This window comes from Apodemus sylvaticus, chromosome 2, assembly GCF_947179515.1.
Source record: "Apodemus sylvaticus chromosome 2, mApoSyl1.1, whole genome shotgun sequence".
NCBI lineage: Eukaryota > Metazoa > Chordata > Mammalia > Rodentia > Muridae > Apodemus > Apodemus sylvaticus.
Genome location: NC_067473.1, coordinates 161,007,233 through 161,025,236, shown reverse-complemented (window position 1 = coordinate 161,025,236; position 18,004 = coordinate 161,007,233). Strand labels below are relative to the sequence as shown.

The 18,004-nt window shown below is 53.2% G+C and overlaps 1 protein-coding gene across 1 annotated transcript; it reads left to right on the top strand.

The window, feature by feature from the left end:
• Window positions 1-1,438: 1,438 nt before the first annotated feature.
• Plekhg6 (pleckstrin homology and RhoGEF domain containing G6) lies at window positions 1,439-17,981 on the top strand. The gene is made up of 15 exons (XM_052174910.1): window positions 1,439-1,576; window positions 2,689-2,832; window positions 4,510-4,674; window positions 5,067-5,162; window positions 5,390-5,440; window positions 5,729-5,878; window positions 7,353-7,463; window positions 7,625-7,774; window positions 7,972-8,109; window positions 8,410-8,529; window positions 9,614-9,746; window positions 9,832-9,947; window positions 15,886-16,037; window positions 16,920-17,600; window positions 17,773-17,981. The coding sequence occupies exons 1-15, from the start codon at window positions 1,439-1,441 to the stop codon at window positions 17,780-17,782; spliced, it is 2,355 nt and encodes a 784-aa protein (XP_052030870.1). The 3' UTR covers window positions 17,783-17,981.
• The last annotated feature ends 23 nt before the right edge of the window (window positions 17,982-18,004 follow it).

Here is an 18,004-nt window from a genome sequence, read left to right as displayed (position 1 = left end):
GAGGGCGAGTGCCGGGGCGGACAGGGAACCCGAGGACCTGGGACAGGGTCGCAAGGCCTCAGAAGGAGGAGGGAAGGAGGCTGGGAAAGAGGGAGGTGGAAAAGCTGGGTCTGGGAAAAGATAGGAAAGGTGGGAGTGGGGAGGGATAGTAGGGGGCGGGGGAGGGAGGGGCAGGGAACTGCCCTCAGGGGCTGGACTGTTGTTGGCCCGGGGCAAGCAACATAATAAGCAATCTCCTCTGCGCATAAATCAGAGAAAGTTAGGGGAGGGAAATGGAGGTGCTTAGGGCCCAGTTGGTGGGAAACCAGCCCCTGTATGGGATTCCAGAGTCCAATTCCGATTAAGGGCCTCTTCCCTTCAGGCCCTGCCTACTGCAAGGGATGGGTCTTCCATCCTGGTTTAGGAAGGAGGGGTGGAGATCCGCATCGGACTTCCAGCTCCACGGTGGTGCCCTCGGAGGCCTGGAAAGACAGAACTTAGTGGGAGACCAGCGGGCTGCCTCAGCGGGGCGCACCTCTACAGATCCTGTCTGACAGATCTCCCGACCGCGCGCGCGTGGACGTGGGGGTCCAGGTAAGGGGAGTGCAGACTTCTCAGGAAAAGATATACCGTAGAGTCTCTTGCCTATTGAGTCACAGTTGCGACTAACAGAAAAGCAGCCATGGATGGCAAGTCAACCAGTAAGGGTGGCTGACTGACTGCACCATGATAAAACTTTTCCTTTTGCTCCCCCCCCCCCCCACTATTTAAAAATGTAAAAGTTGCCAAACATGATGGAATATGTCTGTGATCACAGCATTCTAGAAATTGAGGCAGGGGAATCCAGAATTTGAAGGTAGCCTAGCCTGGGTTACATGATGTGTTCCTGGTCAGCCTGTGCTATATTATGAGACCCTCCTCTCTCAAATCAGGAAAGAAAACAGAAGCCGCTCTTAGCCTACAGTCTGTTCCGACACGAGGGACCCACTTGGCTGTCTGTAGTCAGCCTTACCCTTCCCAGTCCATGGAGTTTGTGCAGTGCTGACAAAGGTAACGCAGGAAAGGAGACATCTAGGTACAAGAGAACGCCTTCTACCTCGGGCTATCTGGAGTGCTAGAGATTTCTGTGACCCTTGCTCCCAGCTGCTACAGCATCCTCAGAGGCTGAAGTGTGACTGTTTCCCAAATGTAAAGCAGATGTTCCTACCCAGCATGCACTCGGACTTGCCCTCCCCCTACTAACTTATAGATAGCACACACTCCACCTCCCCCCAAGTAATCACCATCTGGCCCTCTTCTTCCCCACTCTGTCCTCCTGTCTTTCCTTGCTCTCTGAGCTGTGAAGACATTCCTCACTAATCCAGCCTGGGCTTTCTGTCTTGCAGAAAAGGGGACAACCCCCCCCCTTTCTCCTGGACATTGGAGCTATGATCCTCTGGGGGTAACTCAGAGAGAAACAATGCAAGCCTCTGGTCCTGCAAATGAGGGCCCCCTCCAAGGCCTGGTTGCTTCCCGAATTGAGGCTTACGGGGGCCGTCACCCGACCTCTGCCCACAGCGCTGCTAGGAATATACATCCCAGAGGAGGTCCTGTATTGGTGAGTTGGCCTGTGCCCGGAAGGTGACCTGGGTGGGGCAGGAGGGATGACACCAAGGCTTTGAAGTTTGTCCCCTTATAGTTTCACAGGCTGCTCTATTCTTGTCCCTTAACCTCCTCCGCTTTCCGGGGTTGCTGGGGGTGGGAGTGGGAGAGGCAGGGAGCTCAGGAGGGATGGGGAGGCATTTCTGAGTTACCAGTGCAGTGAGGAAAGGCATCTTTCCCTCTCTCCATGCGTTGGGAGGAGTCAAAAGCTCCCTGAGTCAGGGTTGAAGAAGAGCAAAGGTTCAGGGTGCCCCTGTTCTCACAGGGCAAGGAGGGGGAGTGGCGGGAACTGTCTCGGCCCCGCCCCTGACTCCACCTGCCACGCCCACCTCCAAGCCTAGTAGAGGAAAGGGGTGTGGAAACCAGACTTAGGCTGTTTTTGCCCTCCGTGCTACCTTAAGAACCCCTTCTAGGTGGGGTATTCCCTGCTTCCCTAGAGGATTCCACCCCTGGAGAGGAGACTTGCCCAGGCAGAGGACAGAAAGGGACACTAGGAAGTATGTAAGGCAATTCAGGCCAAGGCAGACAAGGAATGTGACCAGGCCTGCCTTGGGAGGAGGCTTGTGGCTTCAACCTCTAACACAGAAGGACAGCAACTCCCAGTGGCTTAGGACACTTGCTGCAGGCCCTAGGGAGGAGGCTGAACCTTTGCGGTCTCTTCATTTCCACATATGAGGGAGCCTAAGTACTCGAAAAGGGAGGACCTCAGAACACAGCATGGGTCATCCTGTGTGCCCTTGGCACGAAGGACATGTGTATAGCTGGGCAGAAGCTGGCTCCCAGATGCAGAGCCCAGGCGTGTGTGTGCCTGTGTACAAGCCCTGCTGGAGGCCTCAGCCTCTACCTCCAGGCCCCCTCAGGACCCAGGCAGGCATGGCCCTGCCCGGCCGAGCTTGGCTTCCCTGGCAGCAGCCACTGTGACTCAAAGCGGCAGCAACTCACACCAAACTGGTTTGATGAGAGCAGCGAGCCAGCCCAACTTGCAGGAGCAAGGGACAAGGTCCAGAGCCAAGCTTGGCCCCTAGTATTTCTGACACTCAGAGAACTTCCCGTCGTGTCCTCCTCCAGGACCCTAGTCGCCGCCGCCTCCAGCACTATGTCCCCTTTGCTGGGACCCGAGGCCTGTCTCCTCTGGCACTTCGGGAACCAGAGCCAGAGAAGAGGCATGGAAGCCATTTTGGGATCGGCCCACCTCACTCCCCCAAACTCAAGGTAAGGATTCCCTTGACTTCTGTCCCAGAGCTCACAATCCCAGCCATGACAGCCTCTAGATACAGTCAAGCCCAGAAACTCCATGAACTGAACGCTGGCAGGAAGCCTCTGACAGCAAGCGCCTTTGAGAAGTCAGTCAGGCACAGGTCTCTGCAGAGGTGCTCTCAGAGACAGCTCAGCATGAGGCTGATGTGCTGGATCCCATGAGACTAAACTATTAATATTAACTACCCTGCTTTGGGGGCTGGAGAGAAGGCTCAGCAGTTAAGAGTACGGGCTGAGTCTTGCAGTGGTGATGCACGCCTTTAATCCCAGCACTTGGGAGGCAGAGGCAGGTGGATTTCTGAGTTCGAGGCCAACCTGGTCTACAGACCAGGGCAGCCAGGGCTATACAGCAAAACTTTGTCTCGAAAAACAAACAAACAGAGTACGGGCTGCTCTTCCAGAGGACCTGGGTTGAATTCCCAGCACCAACATGACAACTCACAACTCTCTGTAACTCCAAGTCCATGGGACCTGGCACTCTCACACAGACATACATGCAAGCAAAACACCAGTGCACATGAAATAAAAGCAACCTCTCACAGTGTTTGGAAATTACCAAGTAACATGTGATCCAGGGACAATCTCTTCACCCCCACTCTCCCTCAGCATCCTTCATCCTAGCCGGGAGCCCGGCCACTTCCTCCCCTGTCACAGGAAGGGCAGAGTGAACCTAAGAATTGCTTGTCCCCCATTATCTGACACCAAAACCACTTACGACGAACCATTTTAAGGCATGATGCCTCACAAATATCTCTGCTTTGAGCCAAGCATGACGGTGCACATTCACAGTCTCAGCGCCCAGGAAGCGGAGGCAGGAAGACTGCAAGTTCGAGGCTTGCCTGAGCTGCATAGCAAATCTCCACCTAAAAACAAACAAAAATGCATCCATTTTACGTCATTGTGCTACCTGAGACCATGCCTTGTTGTTTCATGTTGTTGGTGGTGGTTTGGTTTGGTTTGGTTAGGTTTTTTTCAAGAAGGGGTTATTCTGAGTAGCCCTGGCTGTCCTGGAATTCACTCCATAGACCAGGCTAACCTCAAACTCACAGTGATCCACTTGCCTCTTCCTCCAAGTGCTGGGATTGAAGGTGTGCGCCACCACCACCCAGCAAGACCCTGCTTCCCTAGGCCGAGCCCTGGTCCTTACGTGGAAGCCCCTCAGTCTGGGGTGTAAGTCTCAGTGGTGGAGGGTTTGGCCAGCATGCAGAAGGTCCTGGCTTTGATTTACAGTACAACCAAAAACTGAAAGGGTTTTTTTCCCCTTCCTTCCTTCCTTCCTTCCTTCCTTCCTTCCTCTCTTTTCTTTTCTTTTTCTTTTTCTATTTTTTTTCAAGTAAAGAAAATCAATTCTTATGGACCACTCTTGAGAAGTCTGATTCTGCCCCTCAGCCCTATTCTGAATCAGGAAACTTCTAGAAGGAATTGTTCTGGTCAGGGATGTCCCCTCAGACTCCTCTACCTTGGGATCTTTCTGCAGACAAAACTGTAACTTCATTTCCTCGGCAATAACAAACCTATCCATTGCCCTTCCAGACACACGTGTGTGCACATGTGTGTGCACACCGCCCATCCGGAGCCTGGGCACCAGATGCTGAGGATATGCCAGGCTAACCATCTTCCCTGCTCTCCTAGGAAGTCACCAAGGCCCATGAGCTGGAAGTGAGACTACACACATTCAGCATGTTTGGGATGCCCCGCCTGCCACCGGAGGACCGGAGACACTGGGAGATAGGAGAGGGCGGTGACAGTGCCCTGACCATGGAGAAGTCCTGGAAGGAGCTTGTGCCGGGACACGAGGTGAGCTTGAAACGCTATAGTCTCCATTAACACATCAGCCCCTCTCCACACACGCATCCACATGTCTCACTTCTGTCCTGGAAAAGACAAAGGCCTTGGAATACAGCACGTGGAAGGGAAAACCTCCAGAGATCTTGTTCAAATCCCAGCTCTGCCACCAAGTAGTGAAACCTTGGTTATGACAGACAGAGGACTCCCCCCCCCCCCAGCGCCCCGAATCTCACTTGCTTCATATGGAAAATGGGGGTGATGCCTCCTACAAACTAGAGGACTGGCTAAGATGAAAAGGTCCTGCGTAAAGGGACCAGAACCCGTGGCGCATATCTAACGCGTAACAAATGGCACCTGCTCTCATCAGGGGCCCCCAAGTGAACCAGCACTGTCCCCCTCAGGAGATGAGCCGCGAGCTTTGCCACCAGCAGGAGGCGCTGTGGGAACTCCTGACCACGGAGCTCATCTACCTGAGAAAGCTCAAGATCATGACAGATGTGAGCCTCCTTCGACCCCATCTCCTCCCTACCTGGGTCCCTGGGTCCTTAGGATTATCTCCATCCTCCCGGGGCAGAAGGGCTGGGATGAGGGCTAGGAACCGCCACGGTCTCAGACCTGCTTGAGCAGGGTGGGTGGGGGACTGAAGATGGTGGCACTGGGGTGGGGGGTGGGGGCCTGAAGGAGGAAGGTCAGGCGCTGAGCCTGTCTTTCTCCCTGCCTCTAGCTCCTGGCAGCTGGTCTGCTGAATTTGCAGCGGGTGGGACTGCTGACTGAGGTGAGTGGAACGGTAGAAGAAGGCAGGGCCAGGGCGAGCCCTCCAGGCTGCACCGTCTGAATTCCCACGGCCCTGCTTTCCGGGATGTCCTTGGGTTTCCTACATTTCCCATTTGCATTAGACCCTCAGCTGGCCACAGGCTGCCCTGGTGACGCGGGGCAGGGGTTGGGGGTAGAGGGTCTTCTAGGCCGCTGTCAGGCTCTTCCCTCCTCCCCAGCCCTGTCACTGAAGCTGAAAGTCTTTACCTGTCCCTTCCTGTCTGTTACTGAGTTCTGCTCACTCCTCCAGGTATCGGCTGAGACCCTGTTTGGAAATGTCCCCAACCTGATTAGAGCCCACCGGAGATTTTGGGAGGAGGTGCTGCAGCCCGTCCTGGAAGACACTCGCACCTCTGGTCAACCTTTGGACCCTGTCAGCTTACAAAATGGCTTCCTGACAGTGAGTCTGGGGAGACCCAGAAAGAGCAGGATGAGGGCAACCCAAAAAACCCACAGGGTCCAGCCCAGTCCAATTCTAAAATAGAGCTATATCTCCTTCACACCATTCCACAAGTGTGACCTGTCCCAAAGGCTCTTTGGTCTTCTAGGGACTCTTATGAAATGAAGATATACCTAGGAGGTGGGGGAGGGGTGCCGTCATCAGCACTACAATTTGTATTGTGTTCCTTTTTATTTATTATTGTTGTTGTTGTTGTTGTTATTATTTGGGGGTTTGTTATTGGGTTTTTTGTTTTTGTTTGTTTTTTGTTTTGTTTTGTTTTGGTTTTTTGTTTTGTTTGGCTTGGTTTGCTTTTTTTTTTTTTTTTTTTTTTTTTTTTGAGACAGGGTCTCCTATGTAGCCCTGGCTATCCTGGCGCTCACTCTGTAGACCAGGCTGGCCTTAAATTCACAGAGATCCACCAGCCTCTGCCTCCCAAGTGCTGGGATGAAAGGCCCACGCCAACTCCACCTGTTTTTCTTTTGTTTTATTTTAAAGACAGAGTTTTGAAGACAGTGTTACCCATGCTAGTTTCAAATTCAAGCACTTCTGTCTTAGGTCTTCAGGCGCTGTAATAACAAATGTGCAACACTTGGCAGCTATAAAATATTAGTTATTTCATTGAGACCCATCAGCAGACCGCTCAGGGCAAGAATGAGGTCTAAGGGCTGGAGAGGTGGCTCAGTAGTTATGAACACTTGCTGCTTCCACAGAGGACCTGGGTCTGTGTCCCAGCACCCACTTTGTGACTCACAACCATCTGTAACTGATTCAAGGAGACCTGACCTCCCTCTAAGAGAACCAGGAAGGCCCATGGGGCACACACACACACACACACACACACACGTGCAGGCGAAACACGCATACACATAGAATAAAATAAAGAAATGGAATAAAACGTCTCTTAACGAATGCTGTCCCAGTAAGGAGATCCGAGGAGGGGGGGCACTGAATGTGAGAAAGACGGGGCTAAACTTTGTCCCATAGAGTCCCTGGGTCAGCAGGGAACTTTGGGATGGGGTACAAAGCTAGCTCAGGCAGGTTCCTGGGAGCCTTGGCACCTCTTCCTTCAGAGTAGGGCTTCTGGGCAACTTTCAGGTCATAGAAACAGGAGCCTCAGTGCCCCGAAAACAAGTCAGGTTGAATTATTGATGGTGAGAGAGTGAGTCCAAAGGAGGGGGGAGGGGGACGGTGGGGGAGCAGCCAGTGCTGTGGAGAGGATCAACTCCAGGGATGGCCAGGGTCTGTCTCTCAGGGCGTGGTTTCCTCTCTGGAGTAGAGTGAGGGGTCTGGCTGTGGGAGATGTCGGAGGTGGAAGCTGGCAGAGGCTTCTCTGAGGGGCTGTGTGAGGCTCTCTTCTCAGCCCGCAGCCACGTTCTACAGCCAGAGTTAGTTCACGGCCCTCCCCTGCCCGCCCTTTTTTGCGTTGCTCCAGTTTGGCCAGCGGTTCCAGCCTTATGTCCAGTACTGCCTTCGAGTAAAACAGACCATGGCTTATGCCCGGGAGCTGCAAGACACGAACCCTTCCTTCCACACCTTCGTGCAGGTGGGGTGCGGTGGAGCACGGGGGCCGCGGGGTGGGGAGGGTGGGGGGTGGGCACAATTGCACAGCCAGGTCACACCAGGCTTCCGGTTGGGTGCACGGTTACTGGAGGTGCAGGCAGGAGGGGCCCTGCGGACTCCTGAGCTCTTCCGCGTCCCCTGCAGTGGTGTGAGAAACACAAGCGCTCCGGGAGACAGACGCTGGGTGACTTGCTTATCAAGCCTCACCAGCGCATCACCAAATACCCACTGCTGCTGCAGGCTGTGCTCAAGAGAAGCCCCGAGCCTCGAGCCCAAGAAGCCCTGACCGCCATGGTAGGTATTCAGGTGGGACAAGGGCCCTAGTGTGGTGGGGGCTGGCGGGTGATGGGTAAGAACTGATCTCTAGCGCTCCCCGAGGGTCTCGTTCCTCCACAGTGCCGACTGACTAGATCTGCTTTAGAGTTCTGTGTCTCCCATTGGGTGGGGAAGCCGGGCTCAGCTGTGCCTCCTTCTGCTTCTCACACCCCAAGATCGCAGCCGTGGAGTCCTTCCTGCGACACATAAACGGGCAGGTCCGGCAGGGTGAAGAGCAGGAGAGTTTAATGGCTGTGGCGCAGCGCATAGGACCCTATGAGGTGCTAGAGCCCTCCAGCGAGGAGGTGGAGAAGGTGAGGAAACGGACTCCAAAACTGCCAGGCTCCAGGGAAAGGAGATGGAGGAGAAGCCTGGCGGGAGAGGACAGAGGTACCTGAGGGCCACGGCTGGGCGTGTCCATCATTCCTTCCTGTGGGAGGAGCCCAAAGGGTGGATGGGAGGAGTAAAAAGGGGACCCTGGGGGGTGCCTGCTGTGTCTCCAGGTACAGAAAGGATGGACCACCTACAGCACAAGGAGCCGCTTTGGGCTGAGATAGAGAGGCTCGCCGGCACCATGCCCTGATCCCCTTTCTGCTTGCTCTCTGTTCCCATAGAGCCTGCGTCCGTTCTCCACCCTGGACCTGATGATGCCTATATTGGGGGTCGCCCCTGAGTACACCAGGCAGCTGCTGCTGGAGGGACCTGTGCGCGTGAAGGAAGGGCGAGAAGGGAAGGTGAGGGTGCCACGCTCAGAGGTGACAGAGGAGACGTGGAAGGAACTGGAAATGGGGCCGGGGCGGTGGCTTGGTGCTAAGATCATTTGCTCTGTAGGCACGAGGACCTGGGCATGCAGAGAGAGCTAGCGCAGCAGGTCAGGGCATTGGTTGCGCCTGCAGAGGCCCCAGGTTCAGTTCTCAAGACCTGTATGGCAGCTCATTACTGTCTCTAACTCCAGCTCAAGGGTCCGACATCTCTTCTGGCTTCCCCAGGCACTGCATACCTGTGCTACACAGACAGATACATGAAGGCAAAAGGTCCATATGCATAAAATAAACCAATAGGGCTGGAGAGATGGCTCAGCCGTTAAGAACACTGACTGCTCTTCCAAAAGTCCTGAGTTCAAATCCCAGCGACCACATGGTGGCTCACAACCATCTATAATAAGATCTAACACCCTCTTCTGGTGTGCCTGAAGACAGCTACAGTGTACTCATATACATTAAGTAAATAAAAATAAAAAACAACAACAAAAAACCCAAAACAAATAGTTCTTTCAAAGAAAAAAAAAATCAAGAAGCTGTAGTTTACCAAACTGGATCCAAACATCAAATAAAACCAAACGTGAGAACCTAAGGTTGAATCCTCAACACCTTCTTAGGGAACTGAGTCTGGGGACTACAGAGATAACTCAGCAGCTAAGAGTTCTTGCTGGTCTTGCAGAAGACCCAAGTTCAGGTCTCACCACCCATTGTCGGTGGCTTATTACTGCCTGCAACTTTAGCTCCAGAGGATGATCTAAAACTCTCTTCTGGGCACCTTCACTCACATGTGTATACTGCCATACAGATGTGTGGTGGACTGGGCTAAAGGACATGGTTCTGGTCCTGCCCAAGTGCCAGTTGTTTGTATGACCTTCAGTCAGCCCTGTTCCCTGCTTGTAAATTAAGATATGGAACCAAGTTAACGCTCGCTTTCCCAGCTAACCACGCTGCAGTTCTGACCTTGTCCTTATGCTCACAGGCAGAGCCAGAATCCCCGAGAAGCCCCTCCCCTGACTCCGACTGACCCTGTTTCTTTCTCCTGCACCCCTACCTGCAGATGGATGTGTACCTGTTCCTCTTCTCTGACATGCTCCTGGTAACCAAACCCCAACGCAAGGCAGACAGAGCCAAGGTCATCCGTCCTCCCCTCATGCTGGAGAAACTCGTGTGTCGACCACTGAGAGACCTCAGTATGTCTCTTCTCCAGAGGAGGAAGGGTCGGGATTGGGGTCAGATAAGGCCCAGCCCTTAAAGCAGAGCTTCTTCTCTGTGCAGACACCTTCCTGCTGATCCACCTCACAGAATTCCAGTGTGTCTCCAGTGCCCTCACTGTGCACTGTCCCAGTTCAACAGAGCGGACACGGTGGCTGGAGAAGACCCAGCAGGCTCAGGTGGGTGGCGGTCAGGCTTGGGGGGGGTGTGTGAACTTGCACCCCCCGGAGCTCAGGACTGACATCACAGAGGGCTGAAGGAGGGCAGAGAGGCTGGGCTGGGTGCAGGTGCAGACTTGACCAGCAGCATGTCGGATGCCTTCCAGAGTCTGAGAAAGCCTTCGGCCATCTACCAAGGCAGCTATTGAGACAACCCAACATAGGGTACACCCTAATGCTTTCCTCACACTGAAACTGTGAATTTATAAACTTTACCTTCCGTTCAGAGACACCCCTGGAGCACTTGCTGGGGACAGGCACAAGTGGTAGATGCCAGGGAATCTGAAAAGAATGAAAACACCATTCCTGCCCTCCAGGAATCTGTGCCGCAGCTCCTTAGAGTAATCAGGGTGCAATCATACCAGAGACAGCAGCAGGGACTGGCCTTGCCTCTGTCCCAGCTGCTGGAAAGCGGTGGTGCTGAGAGAGCTTAGGGGAGAGACCAGTGCATCCGAGCTGGGGGTAGAGCAGACAACGAGGCAGGAGGAAGGAGATTCCAATACAAAGATACACAAATGGGAACAGTCATGTGTGCCGAGAGGGCACCGCACCCGGAGCGTCGAGTCGGCCCCGGCCCGTCTCTCACTTTATAGGCAGGGAACAGGACTGGATCATACAAACATCTAGAACTCAGTCGGGACCGTGTTCTAGATTACCCTCCCGTTGCCACCAAGTGTGTGTGTGTGTGTGTGTGTGTGTGTATGTGGTGTATGCATATAGCTGTGTGGGTGTATATGTGTGGCTTATGCATATGACTCTGTGTATATATTATGTGTGGTATATGCATATAACTGTGTGTTGTATGTTGTGTATGTTTTATGTTGTGATGTATGCATATGACTGTGTGTATGTGTGTGTATATTATGCATATGGCTTTGTGTGTGCGTTATGTGGTTTATGCACATGATTGTGTTTATTATGTGTGGTGTATGCACATAATTGTGTGTATTTGTGTGTGGTATATGTACATGATTGTGTGGGTGTGTGCCCCTGAGTGTGTATGTGTAGAACCGAGCGGGATGCTCGCTTGGCATTGCCAGGGTGTGAAGCATAAGGGTGGATGCAGCAGGAGTTGAGTCCAGGAGGTGTTCCCATGGGACCACGCCCATCTTTGAGGGCCATGGTAGGGACTTGAACTTTGACCCAGAGACTTTATGGAGTCAGTGGAGGTTTTAAACAGGGTAGTGATGTAGGCAGACTTAAGCAATAAAGTTAGGAGAGAGAGAGAAAGAGAGAGAGAGAGAGAGCAGTATAGCTGCATCAGTTACTATCAATTCAGTGGCTTTGAAAAAACAAGCAGAGCTAGGGTGGAGCTCAGTGGAGGGGGCGGAGCTCAGTTGAGGGGGCGGAGCTCAGTGGAGGGGGCGGAGCTCACTGGAGGGGGCGGAGCTCAGTGGAGGGGACTGAGCTCAGTGGACGGCCGCATGCGTGAGACCCCCAGCTGGCTGAGCCTCAGTTCCACACAAGCAAAAACCAAACATCCAGAAACAGCCCCTCACAATTTTGGAAGCCACAAGTTCAAAATTAAGGTACTGGCAGAACTGAGCTTCCTGACCAAGTTCTAGGGGAGAATCTCTGTCTCAGCGACTGATGGTTTCTGTGGCCCTTAACTTGGGGCAGCAGCTCCTGAACCCCATCTCTGGCTTCCCCTCAGATACTGGTGTTGAGATTTCCCTCCTCCCCTTTTTCTTTCTTTCTTTTTAATGCTAGAGTTTTCTCTCTCTTTTTTTAAAGACTTATTTATTTATTTTTATGTATATATGAGTACACTGTAGCTGTACTGATGGTTGTGAGCCATCATCATGTGATTGCTGGGAATTTGAATTCAGCACCTCTGCTCGCTCCAGTCTAAAGATTTATTATATTTAAGTACACTGTAGATGTCCTCAGACGCACCAGAAGAGGGCGTCAGATCTCATTACGGATGGTTGTGAGCCACCATGTGGTTGCTGGGATTTGAACACAGGACCTTCGGAAGAGCAGTCAGTGCTCTTAACCACTGAACCATCTCTCCAGCCCATCCCTCCCTTTCATGTGAAGATACCGGACGTCTGCTTTAGAATCCATCCAGAATGCATGAAGAAGCCTGTCTGAGATCTTCCTCTTAGGTCCTTTCACATCTTCAAAGACCCATTTCCCAACTAATGTCACATTTATGCTTTCTGGGGATTGGGTTTAGAACCTGGCTTTCTCCAGGCAAACCCACTGTGGGAACAGAATGGCAAAGAGAGCTGGAGATTTGCATCAGAGACTCTGTCTTGTTTGTTCAGACAGCACCTTTGCTATGTTGGGAAAGTGCTTGGCTCCCGCACTCCACCCCCAGCCCCAGGAAGCGATGGATGTGTACATTTATTTACTTGTTTATTTATCTGTGGGTGAGTGTGTGTATGTATGTGCATAGTTAGATTTGCATTGCCACACCTGTAAACTTTGCTTTACCACACCAGCCTCTCAAGTTTCTCCTCTTCCTTTGGCTCCCAATCTTACAACAAGCCTTCTCCCACATTCTCCCTTTGGAACTTCTGGGAACCAGTAAAACCTGCTAGTGTTCATATGCAAAAGAACAGCCCCTGATAGGCTCAGGGTGACAAACGGGCCATCATTTCTCCTCTGTGATCAAACTTGCAGTGAGGTTCCCAGCCACTCAAAGGCTGAAACACTGCAACACACACACACACACACAAGGGTGGCAGAGTATCTTTCAGTCCCTTCACTGCCCAGAGCTCACACTTTTTCTTCTTCCCCTTGCAGAAATGTTAGTGAGTCCTTGAGGGTTTACCGAGGTGGCTTATGCTTTAACAGAAAGTGAGCTGGGGTGGGGGTGGGGAGACTTGGTGGCGGGGAGGAGGAAAGGGAACTGAGAACCCTCAGAGGTAGAGAGGCCAAGAGATGTACGTGGGGCCACTTAAGCTAAAGCAAGGTTTTGAGGACAGTCCAGAGCCCACCCTGTGTTCTTTCTAAGCCTGGTCTTTGTCTGGGAAGGTACAGTGACAGCCAGCAAGCCAGTGAGAGGCTTGTCAGGAGGCCTTGTGAGTCATGGGTGCCCTACAAGTGTGTGTCATCGTGACACAAAGGGGTGAGCTGACTGAGCACTCTTTTTTTTTTTTTTCCTTTCGAGACAGGGTTTCTCTGTGTAGCCCTGGCTGTCCTGGAACTCACTCTGTAGACCAGGCTGGTCTCGAACTCAGAAATCCAGCTGCCTTCTGCCTCCTAAATGCTGGGATTACAGGCGTGCGCCACCTATGAGCACACCTATGATCCCAGCACACCGAAAACTGAGGCAAGAGGATTGTGAGTTTAGGGCTAACCTGGGCTAAACAGCAAGTTCTAAATCTGAGCTGCATAGAAAGACCCAGTCTCAGAAAAAACGGAAGAAGAGAACGGAGGAGGAGAAAGAAAGGAGAAGAGAGAAGAGGAAAGAGAGGAGGAGGAGGGCGTTGTAGGCAGTGCAGAGCTGGAAGAGGATTTTGGTGTTGGTGACTGAGAGGCGAAGAGCACCTTCTACAGATGTCTTGTCATGCAGTCCTGGGGAGACAGGTGATTGTAGTGATCCCAAAGACCTGCAGAGAGCAGATGTATTCTCTCTTGGAGATTCTCCACAGGAGTCTTGCTTGGGCGCCCTCTCCCTCTCTCCCTCTTCTCTCAGCTCTGTGTCGGGAAGTACACTCTACCTCTTTCTTTCCCCTACTGCTTGGCTCTCTTGCTGTAGCCAAGAAGATCGCCCCCCCCCCCCCCCAACCGAAGCTTCTGAGGTGGCTGCAAGCCTTGGGCTCTGCTACCCAACATTTCCCCGCCCCCGGGGGGCGTTCCCCAACTCCTGCCTTTCCCGGGAAGGGACAAGGGCAAGCTTAGTGAGAAGAGGCCAGCAGATATTCTTTATCGACTTCCTCTTCCCATCCTTTCCTTCCACACCAACCCTATCCTCAGCAACCATCAATCACAAAGTCGAACTTGGGGCACGTGGGGCAAAGGGCGTGGCTTCTCCTCCGGACAGGCGGTGCAGCCCCGCCGCCGCCGCCGCCGATCTTCTGCTTGTACCTTTTCGACTCACGCTGAGCAGAAGGATGATGCCCGGGGAAGAGGGAGGAGACACGGGCGCTGGCCCCGTTCTCAGCCTCTGTTCTGGGTCAGTGACTGGGAAGGCAGGGAAAGGAGCGTTGTTAAGACTGTCCACTTGGTATCATTCTCCTATGCCTGCCCAGCCCTCCTCCAACATGTCTCGTCCTGACCCAGCCGCCCTCACGCTCCTACCCAAGCTTTGGAGAAGCCTGGGCGCCCCGGGGCTGTTGGCTCACACTCCCCAAGCTTCTGAGAAAGGGCAAATATGGAGCCATCAGGCTGGCCTGGCATCAGTCAGAAGAGAGCATTGTGTGGGGCGAGGGGACACTTGAGGGCCCTGCTCTACGACTGATGCAGCACCTTAGCTGTTGCTGTGGTGGGGAAAGGAAATGAAAGACTCCGACTACAGACCTTCCTTCCTTCCTTCCTTCCTTCCTTCCTTCCTTCCTTCCTTCCTTCCTGCCTTCCTGCCTTCCTGCCTTCCTGCCTTCCTGCCTTCCTGCCTTCCTTTATCTTTTCTTTTTTTAAAGATTTATTTATCTATTTATTTATTATGTGCACAGTGTTCTGCTTACACGTATGACTGTACACCAGAAGAGGGCACCAATAGCTCATTCTAGATGCCCACGAGCCACCATGTGGTTGCTGGGAATTGAACTCAGGCCCTTTGCCAGGACAGCCAGAGCTCTTAACCTCTGAGCCATCTCTCCAGCCCCTTTTCTTTTTCTTTTTGAGCTGGCATCTCAATGTATAAGTTCTGATGGACCTGGAACTCTCTATGTAGACAGAGCTGGCCTCAAACTCAGAGATCCGGCTGCCTCAAGCGGATACACCAAGATCCAAATGCTGGGATCAGCCTAGCCGTCCGCCATTTCTTCACCAGCTGGGAAGTGCTGTAGTATTTTCTTAGCCACACCTATGAATATTGGTGTCCATTCTGCCTACAGCAGCCACTTCCGTGTCCCTTCATGTCAAGCCTCCTCTTACCACCGACCTTGTCTCCTCAGGATCTGCTGTCTCCCCAACACTAACCTCCTGTGATAACTCAAAGCCCTTCAAGGCTGCCAAAAAGCTTGCAGTCACAGAGCTAAGACTTAAAGCATATATGCTCACCCGGCTCTCCACCAGAGCCTCCTTGGCAAGCAGCTGCAACTAAGCCTTATCTTTGCCTCCCTAAGATGAGCTCTTGGCGCCATGCTGGAGGGTAATGGTGTGTGACAAAGAGCCCTGTGCATATGGAGGTCCTTTGCAAGACATTTATCAGCTGCCACTGCTTTATTCTGTTTGAAAACTCAGAAGGGACACAGACATGCGTCGTCCTTCTCTTCCATCTTGAGATACCTTTTCTTTCTCACCTGTCTAAGGCACAGGAGAGTCCTCAGCCTGCCCGTGCTCCTCCCACCTTCAGGATGAAGGCCAAGGTGACGAGAGAGCAGTGAGCCCAAGAGGACCGATGCGGTCCAGGCCCTCGCGGCAGCATCCTCTCCGTCAGGGAGAGATTCTAAAAGAGGAGCATCAGAGAGCTTCCCGGAGGCACGGAGGCACGGAGGCAGGGGCATGAGAGCGGAGGAAAGGGGGTGTTCTGTCCACCCCAGTTCCCTCCCGCACCAGCCCTGCAGCTCGGTGCCACCATATCCTGGCATTGTGTTCCCTTCCTGTAAGAATGACTCCTGTGGTGGTCCCTAGCCTTCTAGTTCCCTTCTTAGTAGGAAAGGAAATGTAAACACCTGCACCTCAGAATGGGAGTTAGGAGAATCAGAGACACCATCGGGAAGCCGTGTCCAGCATACAGCAAGCGCTCTATAAATGAGAGCTCGTAATAACGGAAGTCCCTCCCCAGGTCACCCTGCAGAAGCTGAAGGCCGAGGAGTTCATTCAACAGAAGAGGGAGCTGCTGGCCCTCTATCGCAACCAGGGCAGGGAGTCCCCCAGCACCAGGCCCTCCACGCCTTCCCCTTCCCCAGAGGACTCCCAGAGCAGTGCAGAGGGGAGGTAAGACCCCATCACCATCCAAGGAGGGGGACGCAGGTGGGAGGAGGGAGGAGGCATTCATGAGGCTGAGGAGGCTGAGTAGAGCGCCTCAGGGGACTTGGGTGAGAACAAGACCGTGAGCTGCAGCTGGGAGCGGAACAGGCTGGCAGTCACCATGTGAAGGGAACCGTGGCACAGGGTGGGCACCAGGCAAAGGAAACAGAGACGTGGCCTGTGAACTCCTGTGATGAACAGGCTTCAGAGTGAAGGCAGATATGGATTCTCAGAATAGCAGAGTTTCCAGGACAGAGCACACTCCAACCACACCCCCTGCCTCCCCCATCCCCCGAAATGTAAGAGGTTTTTTCGAGACAGGGTTTCTCTTTGTAGCCCTGGCTGTCCTGGAACTCACTCTGTAGACCAGGCTGGCCTTGAACTCAGAAATCCACCTGCCTCTGCCTCCCAAGTGCTGGGAGTAAAGGCGTGTGCCACCACGGCTGGGCTTTAATTTGTTTTTGAGTAACTCAGGCTGACCTCAAACCTGCGACATTCCTCCCTAGCAACCGCCCCCAGCTTCCCTCAAGGTCATTTTCTTTTACAAATATGACTTTGCACAAGGAGTGTACTAATCCCCGTGACATTCCAGCTTCTGTACAGGTGCTGTACAAAAGTTGTACCCAAGGTCTTTTATAAAGCACAATCCTAACCAGTGAAGCAGGGAAACTGATCACTGTCATACACTGAGATAGGACAGTCAGTTTGGAGGAGGAGGAGAAGGAGGAGGAGGAGAAGGAGGAAGAGGAGGAGGAGGTACTTCTGAATGGAGTAATAGAAGAGACTTCTCAGCCTTGAATGTGATCTGATCTTCAGCATGAGTGTCTGACTTTCTGCTCTTAACCGTAGGACTTTGGAGTTCACTGGAATCCCCCGCCTGGTGGTGACTGAAGACACAGACGAAGACACACCCTCCGTGCCCGATGATACCTCAGACTCTGGCTACGGCACTTTGATTCCCAGCTCCCCGAAGGCCTCTCATTCACCCCTGAACAGGCTTCGGTCCAAGGCTCTTCGGAGGGACCCTCGCCTCACCTTCTCCACCCTGGAACTCAGAGACGTTCCCTTGCGCCCCCAGCCTCCTGACCCCCAAGCTCCCCAGCGACGAAGTGCCCCAGAGTTTCCAGAAGGGGTCCTAAGAGGAGGCAGTCTACCCAGGAGACCCCCGCCAACCTGGTCCGAGGAGGAAGATGAGACTTCGACACCAGGAAATGTGGTGGCAGAGACCCTATACAGGGCACAACGTCGGAGTCCTGTCCCCCACTCCCCCACCCATACTGACTCTGCTGGGGAAAGCCCCTGGGAGTCCTCAGATGAAGATGAGGGGCTTCTATCCCCCGGACTCCGCCCCTGCCCCCTGCCGGCTGAGGAAATGCTCAGGGAGATCAGGGAGGAGCTGGCCAGCCAAAGGATCGAGGGAGCCTCGGAACCAGAACCTAGGAACGGCAAGTCCCGGAGGCTGACTAGAGCCCAGCTGCAGAGAATGAGGGGCCCCCACATCATACAGCTGGACACGCCTCTGTCTACATCGTAAGTGCAGAAACTACTGTGGGACAGGAGGGCAGTACGGAGTGAAGGGCCGTTCTAAGAGGTAGGCTGTGCAGAGCAGGGACCAACACAGGGAAGGGCACTCCGCTTTACCCATCAGCCCACTCGTTGCTTGACCGTGACCTAACAATGCATTTGTCTCCTTCCTTCACAGAGAAGTATGAGGAAAGCCGAGGCCCTTTGATACATCTCCTAGAGGAACTGTCTCCCCAAGAGTGCTGGTCACCACCTCCCCTGGACTCTACCTCAAGGATCCACCTCAAGGTGGATACCCAGGCATCACCTCCTTCTCTGAGGACTTTGGAGCTCAAGAACTGAACATTTTTGTCTCACAGACAATCCCCAGCCCTACATAAAAGTGCTCAGAAACGTGGTTGTTTGGTTGA

Excerpts from the sequence above, each read along its gene's own strand:
- Plekhg6 (XM_052174910.1), top strand. The coding sequence starts at position 1,439 with ATGCAAGCCTCTGGTCCTGCAAATGAGGGCCCCCTCCAAGGCCTGGTT. Across the intron at positions 5,163-5,389 it reads AGCTCAAGATCATGACAGAT|CTCCTGGCAGCTGGTCTGCT; the intron begins GTGAGCCTCCTT and ends CCCTGCCTCTAG. Across the intron at positions 7,775-7,971 it reads AAGAAGCCCTGACCGCCATG|ATCGCAGCCGTGGAGTCCTT; the intron begins GTAGGTATTCAG and ends TCACACCCCAAG.